Here is a 7,374-nt window from a genome sequence, read left to right on the forward strand (position 1 = left end):
CTTTGTCTATTTTTTTTCCTGGATGTTTGATTGGCCTGAATGTTTTGGGTTTGACTTTTTTTTTTCTGAAAAAGAAACACCAAAACCCCACGCACATCCTGTTGAGTTGAGAAAACTGGTGCTTCTTGACCTGACAAAGTGATTGTTTTCCAATCTGGCAGTGACAAGTTGAAGGTGAGAGCATGACAAGATGCTGAACAGGGAGAGGGCATCAGGGCAGGAAGCTTTAGGGCACAGAGCTCCCAACACTGCTTTATAGAGTGAAAGAAGATGGTGACTGAAGCAGGCAAGGCCTCAGCAGGGCTGTTTTCTAAGATTCTGTGTATTTAGTAACATTTTGGGTTATCTCAAGACTCCTCAGACAGCTCTTTCAGGATTTGGGGGATGAAAGAATAGAGGCATGCTGCTTTTAAAATGTTTAACCTGAAGTAAATTGTTTAATTCCTGAAACCATTTATTATTAAAACTCAAAAGCAAAAGCCACAACTTTGTAAACAGCTAAAATAAGTCTTACTGGACTTATTTTATGGTTGCGTTTATAAATTCTGCATATTACTTAACTGGTGCTAACAAGATAGGAGCCTAGAGCGCATGTCCTGTAAGGCGAGTTTGAGGAAGCTGAGCTTGTTTGATCTGGCAAAGAGGAGACTAATGGGTATCTAGTAGCTGCCTACAATCATTTGAAGGATGGTTAAAAGAATGAGAGCGCCAAAGTCGTGTTGTTCGTGGCCGATGATATAAAAAGAGGCTGTTTGGGAGGTTCATGCTGGAGATGAGTACAAACTTCTTTCCCAGGAGGCTTGTGCAGCCTTGTGCCCAGAGAGGTGGGAGCTCTCCATTCTTTAGTGTTTTCAAGCCTCAGCTGAGAGAAGACACTGATTTACTGTTGGCAACAGTCCTGCTGCAATTAGGAGATTGAACTGGAGGCCCCTTCAACCAATTCTAAATACAATTCAAGACCAACTTTTGCTTGGAAAAAAGATGTGGAAGTTGGAATAATCAATAAGCAGCTTACAACTGCCTTTTTTTTCCCTCACTGTGGTTCAGTTTTTATCTCTGAACAGGCCTGCTCATACCTGTAGCTTAAAACATCAACAGCTACATATACTTTGTAAACTACTTGTAAACACTTTTACAACATGTCATGATATAAATTGTCAGGGAAGTTGAGCAAGAGACCTTCAGAGGTATCTTCCAACCTAAATCACCCTATGCATCTAGGATTGTATCTTTTTATTTTAGTATAAATGTAATAAGAGACAAAACATAAATTCTACAGTGGATCCAAGACAAATTTTAAAATTCAGCAGTGTGTTCCCAGAAGTTTTATGTAACCTGGTAGACTCTTTCTCAGCTACAAGTGAAATACAAGTCTGTGTGACCCCTTCGAGTTAAAGGGGGTTTGTGTGTATTTGTGCAACGCTCTTCACTGTGATTTGCAGGCAGTAAGCTACTGTAGAGCTGGACCTTGACAGATGATGGGAAGGGCCTAGGAAAGGGCATCCCATAGCAGCAACATCTCCAAGGAGTGTCTTGCTGCAAAGGGTCACTTCTTTCTGTTCCAGTGTGAGGACAGAGAGGTAAGGGAGGACTGTGGGTCCTTTTGTGAGCACAGGCTGTGAGACTCATCCCTGCGGAGGGAGGAAACCTGATCAGCTCTAACGTGCAGTGAACAGCCGTGGAGGAACTGTGCTGCTCCTGCCCCGTCATTCCAGACTCCTGATGCTGAAGCTGTGGGAAATCAGGCAGGCAGGAATGAAAGGTGCTGCAGACAGTTGTGTGTGTGGAGGCAGAGACTGGGAGTGAGCTCTTCCATGCATTGGCCTTTCTTGCTTTCTGCTGCATTGCTAGTCCATCTGATTGTCTTTTGCCAGAAGACCCATTGCTCTCTTTTGCTTCCTACCCTTGCTTCGCTGCAGACCACAGTTGCTGCTCCATACTGCTGTGCTGGGAGGGAATCATCTGTGACTTTGACTCTTTTTAATGTTTATTTCCTCTCTTTTTTTTCTTTGCTTGTCCTGGCTGTGGCTTTTCTCGGGGGCTGGGTACAGATGGATCTTTGTGATACTGACAGCGATGAGGAGATTCTGGAGAGGATACTAGAGCTCCCGCTTCAGAAGAACCACAGCAAGAAGTTGTTTAGCATCCCTGAAGTGACTGAGGATGAGGAGGAAGAGGAGGATGAGAAATGTGTTACGGAGGAAAAGGCAAACCCTCAAGACTCCTTGGAAACACTTACCTACCATTCAGGAAGGACAGAGAAGCCGCTCCACATCAACGAGCCATTTCTAAAGGCAGATGGGAGTAATATCTCCATGGATCTGTCTGCTCAGACTCCGCAGGAGGAGCATGGTGTTAAGGACAGCAGAGGAGATGCTGATCATGCGAATCCTGCCTTTGTCCAGCTGGCCTGGAGTCAGAAGAAAGCAAACTGGAGCTGGGGCTACCAGGAGAATGATCCGAAGTCTGGGACTGGGGCAAGTCCTGCTTGGAGCAAGAAGAAGGGAAATAATTATCGAGAGAAGATCCGGAGTCAACCAGAGATGGGTAGGAAGAAACAGAATGATTTAACAGAGCACTGCAGTCGTCTGCTGGGCAACTGCAGCCAGATGGGAGGTGGGTTATACAGAGCTCCTAGCCTCAGGGAAGAGCTGAACATTGTGAGCAGTGCTAGTGGTAAGGAGGGGTTTGATATGTACAGTCGTGCCAGACAAGGCACCTTACGAAAAAAACACAGGAAAGGAATAGCTTCAGGGTTTGCAGAACCTGCTGTGATGACAACACACTGCTCCAGCTCCAGGAGCCTGGAAATAGACATTGAGTATGACTCTGAAGATGATCAGGATTCAACCTGTGCATCCCCCCCTGAGAGCAGGCTGTGGCCGGAAAGGTCCCAGAGCTGCCAAGGGGACTGGAGTGATTGTTCTAGTCAATCTGAGGTTGCTCACATGGATGGCAGAAGGGGCCTGACCAGACTGGAGATGGTGGAAGAGCAGGGTGTGGAGTGGGCTGGGTCTCCAAGCCGGCGCCTGCGATTCTTCTGCCGGGAGAAGGAAGCACTGAGATGTGAGAGCAGTTCTGAGGAGCAGGGCTGGGAACTGGACTGTAAGTCACCTGGCTGGAGAAGGAGGCTCGAACATCCTTCGAAGGGGATACATAGCACCTCCTTGCACAAAAGGGTTGGGTGACTTTTCCTATTCTGGCTTTGAAGCAGCTTGCAGTGGCATTAGCTTCCCTCTGCTTCCCTGGCCTGCCTGTATCTTGCTTTGTTCAGTGTTGTCCAAAGAAGGGACCCTCGTCTAGGATTGCCTGCAAGAACATCTGAGACATTCTGTAGTTCCGTGCTGCTCTGTGGCTTTTCTTGTATTAGCTGCTTCTGCTTTTCCTGCTAACTGACCGAGCGTCGCTGATGCAGTATTCCTTTTCACACTGGGTCTTCCTCCCCATGGCAGGAGGCTGTGGGAACCAAATGAAAATCCCTGGTGAAATAAGCTGGTTTGTGAAAGCTTTGTGTAGATGATGGCTGTAATGTCATTGCCTCCCCTAGAAATGCCCTTTCCTGCGTCCTCACGCTCACCAAGGGGATCGTCACTGGTGCCTGGCAGGGTCCCTGCCTGTACTTAGTTCTGTTTTCCAACTCTCTTGGTATTTTCAGCTCTAGAGTGTCCCTGAAGAGGAATGTTGCATTTGGATGCATTGCTCTTTGTGGTGTGCGTTTGGGCTGAGCGCTGTTCATGTGAGTCGGAAGGCAGAGGCTGCTACTAACTCTCTGGTGGTTCCTGTTGCAGGCGTCCGGTAATAAAGATCCTAGGGGCCAGGAGCTGCCTGGCGCAGCCGCCTGGCAGGCTCCTAGCAGAAGAGGAAACAAGAGCATAAGAAGAAGCCAAATGCAGCTCTCTAGTCCAGGTGAGTGGACAAGGTGGAGAGAGTCAGGCAGCAGGAGAGAGGAGGGCTATTGGAAATGGCAGGGGAGAGGCTAGTAGGCAGTATTTGAGCCATGCAGGGCTATGGCAGGGGAATAGTGCTGACATTATCTCTGGTGTGTCCCCTGTCCACGCACAGGTCCTCCAAGGAGCGCTGCTTCAGAAATCTCTATTAAAGATGATGGCATTAGAATATTTGTGGCTCTCTTTGACTACGATCCCGTTTCTATGTCTCCTAATCCTGATGCAGCAGAAGAGGAGCTCCCATTTAAGGAGGGACAGATCCTGAAAGTAAGAGCATACCTTAGTAAACATCTCCTCCTCTGTGTGGATCCATCTGATTTTCCAGGGACAGCATAAACCTTGGGAGGCAAAGCCTCCTTCATCTTGGGAGTTTCCTTAGCTTCCCTTTCTCCTTTCTCTGTGCATCTCAGTCCCTGTAGCATAAACAGTCTCTGGCCTGTCTTTTCCCTTGCAGGTATGTGGAGACAAGGATGCTGATGGCTTTTACAGGGGTGAATGTGCGGGAAGGGAGGGGTACATTCCCTGCAACATGGTATCAGAAGTTCAGGTGGAGAATAATGAAATCAAGAAGCAGCTCCTAAAGCAAGGGTTCCTGCCTGCTGACACACCGATGGAGAGCATAGGTACTGTATTTCCTTTATGTGTGTGCTCTGCTGTTGTCAGCATGTTTTTTTTTCTGAAATGTGGAAAGCTCAGCTGTGCTGTCAAGCTGTGTGGCCAGTGCAACCCACCGAAACAATCTCTAATGCTGGTCCCTGGGATCTGAAGGCTTGTTTTGTGGCTGTTGCAGTAGCAAGCACAGTCTCAATGGATGATGGAGGTGGGTGTTCAGAGGTCTCGGTTTGAACCTGACTACTGCAGCACAGCGCAGTGGAGGGAAAACAAGAACAATAACAAAAGGAGCAAACTTCTTTCCATTTCTCTGCAGTGAGACCTAGTATCCAGGGATAGAGACTGAAGGGCTGACAGTGCCCAGGTCCTAAAAGTGGATCTCTGGAAAGTTGATCCCGAGGAGCACAGGAGGTCAAAGGAGCCTATTGCTTTCACTTTGTGGCTCTGTGATCTTTTTTTTTTTTTTTTTTTTTTTTGGTCAGGTTTGTGTTCTTTGGCCTCTCTTGTGTCTCGGGAGAGGAGAGATTTGAGTAAGGCTTTTTGCGCACTTGGGTCATTCATAATGTTTCTCCTGCCTGTGTCTTTTGGTCCCCAGAGATGGCTAGATGCCTGTGGTGGCCTTTGTCCCTATGTGGATACACAAGGCGCTCTGTTCCCTGCCCTGCTGCATACTTGCACAAGAATAGAGGAAGTTAATAGTTCTGAGACTTCTTGAAATGTAGTGTGTCTGAAAGTTTTCAGGAGGCTGGTGGTTGTGAAAAAGACATACCTTAAGTGTGCGTGCAGAGAGTAAACCTCGTTTCCTTAGGCAGCCGGGCTGTATGTACCTCTGTTGTTTTCCTGCTGCCATAAACCCATATGATAGCCTCATAACTAAGAAAATGCCTTGGAGGGGTTGGTCTGGGAACTCCTTCTGCAGGCTCATCTGGGGACTTGTCCAGTACTGACCCTGCTCAGTGCAGAGGCTTTAGCTAGAGACTTCCCAAGGTCGCTTCCCACCTGAGCTGGTGGGGCGCACCTCACCTGGCATTTTTCAGGTGTTAATAGTACAAGGTTTTATTTTATCCTTATGGTGCTGCTTCTGAAAGGTGAAGTGCAGCCAAGTTTGTCTGATGTGTACTGTGGTATGGCTAATGGGCATAAATACAATGTGGATTTCTGTGTGTATTTGGGATGTGGATCATGCCTCATCTGAGTCCACATACGAGAAATGGAGATTTGGGCTTTGCCCATAGAAATCATGGTGTCTGCTTCCCAGGGGAGGCATGTCATGCTACTCTGTTGCTTGTTCACTCTTCAAGATGCTTTTCACTTTCCATTCACTGTCTGTTTCTCTTGTCTATTTATTTGCTTTTTTGGATTTTTATTAAGGAAATGGCACATTTTCTTCACCTCCACGCCGCCAAACCGTCCCTCCTCCAAAACCCAGACGCTCCAAGAAAGGTCTGTGTCACCCACTGCTTCCTCTTTGATTTTTTGCAATAGGATTACAGACTGCATTGAATTTTTACTACTTGCTTACAGGACCCTCAGATGTTTGTCTCTGTACGACTGCTAGGAAGTGGAAAGAGAGCCCATCTCTGTGCTGGTGTTAAGTTTTTAACAACAGTGATGTCTTCTATAGTTGGAGCTTGACCTCTGCTTCCTGTTATGTCCCTGAGTCATGGTTACTGGCATAGACTTTGAGTTGCATGAGTGGTTTGCTGCCGTTGTTTGTTGCCTTGGTCTTTGTTTTTTCTATTGTTGTTTGTCAGCTGTGTTCTGTGGTCACTGTTGAAAGATGAATACCCATTGATGAGATATTTTCTTCCCCCAGCAGGGCTGGATAAACAGGAGAAGTACAAGTCTCATCCAGGTGAGAATTGCTCTTTCTTACTATGAGTAGATACTGCATAATTGTGGTACAGATGTGTTTTGCAGTGAAGGGCCAACAAAAGATTCTGTAGTGCTGCTTCAGAGTACTGTAAGAAAGTGGTCATTCTCATGAAAGAGAGTTTCAGTTCTTTTAATTTAGTAGTGGGTACAGTGGCCTTTGACTTAAGCAGGGAGTATTTGAAAGTGGAGGGCACACATGGTTGTGCTTTGGAGGATCAGGGAAATCTCTTACTCCTCTGATGCCACGGTCCTTAAAATGCAAGGTCCCTTGAGAAGGGTGCGCACTCTGCTTAGGTGCACAGTCATCCATTGATGTCCAGAGAGGCCAAGCCTGCAAACTCCTTGCTAGCCCATCCGGTGTTGACCTGGGTTTAGATCCGCAAGATGAAGGACTGGACAATGTGTGTTTTCTGTAACATGAGACTTTGCTTTTGTAGACTAAGAGCAGGTCTGTAAATAATGGGGCTGAGCAGGCAGGTGGTTGTGAAAATGCAGCATGTTCCCATGAGGCCTGCCCTTCCCTTTGTGCTGAGCTCTGTGCTGCTGATCACAGAATCATTAAGGTTGGTTGGAAAAGACCTTTAAGATCATCGAGTCCAACCATCAACCCAACTAAACCCATGGCCGTTAAACCATGTCCTGAAGTGCCATGTCCGCACGTGTTTTGAACACCTCCAGTGATGGTGACTCCACCACCTCCCTGGGCAGCCTGTTCCAATATTTGACCACGCTCTCAGTAAAGAAATTTTTCATAATATCCAGTCTAAACCTCCCCTGGTGCAACTTGAGGCCATTTCTTCTCGTTCTATCGCTGGTTACTTGGGAGAAGAAACCAACCCCCACCTCGACAGAACCCCCTTTCAGGTAATTATAGAGAGCGATAAGGTCTCCCCTCAGCCTCCTCGAGATTGAACACCCCCAGTTCCCTCAGCTGTTCCTC

At 47.1% G+C, this 7,374-nt stretch overlaps 1 protein-coding gene across 1 annotated transcript in view; it reads left to right on the forward strand.

Moving 5' to 3' along the window:
* The window catches only part of LOC104625160 (RIMS-binding protein 2-like), a gene marked incomplete at its 3' end in the record, with an annotated part of 31,090 nt that extends 24,676 nt beyond the window's left edge, over nt 1–6,414 (forward strand). The window contains exons 17-22 of the mRNA XM_010292719.1: nt 2,052–3,179; nt 3,789–3,906; nt 4,063–4,214; nt 4,402–4,570; nt 5,931–6,002; nt 6,379–6,414. Coding sequence (XP_010291021.1) covers nt 2,052–3,179; nt 3,789–3,906; nt 4,063–4,214; nt 4,402–4,570; nt 5,931–6,002; nt 6,379–6,414 — 1,675 coding nt within the window. The remainder of the gene's footprint in view (nt 1–2,051; nt 3,180–3,788; nt 3,907–4,062; nt 4,215–4,401; nt 4,571–5,930; nt 6,003–6,378) is intronic.
* Between the last annotated feature and the right edge of the window lie 960 nt (nt 6,415–7,374).

Source organism: Phaethon lepturus, unplaced genomic scaffold (genome assembly GCF_000687285.1).
Source record: "Phaethon lepturus isolate BGI_N335 unplaced genomic scaffold, ASM68728v1 scaffold20998, whole genome shotgun sequence".
Classification (NCBI taxonomy): Eukaryota; Metazoa; Chordata; class Aves; order Phaethontiformes; family Phaethontidae; genus Phaethon; species Phaethon lepturus.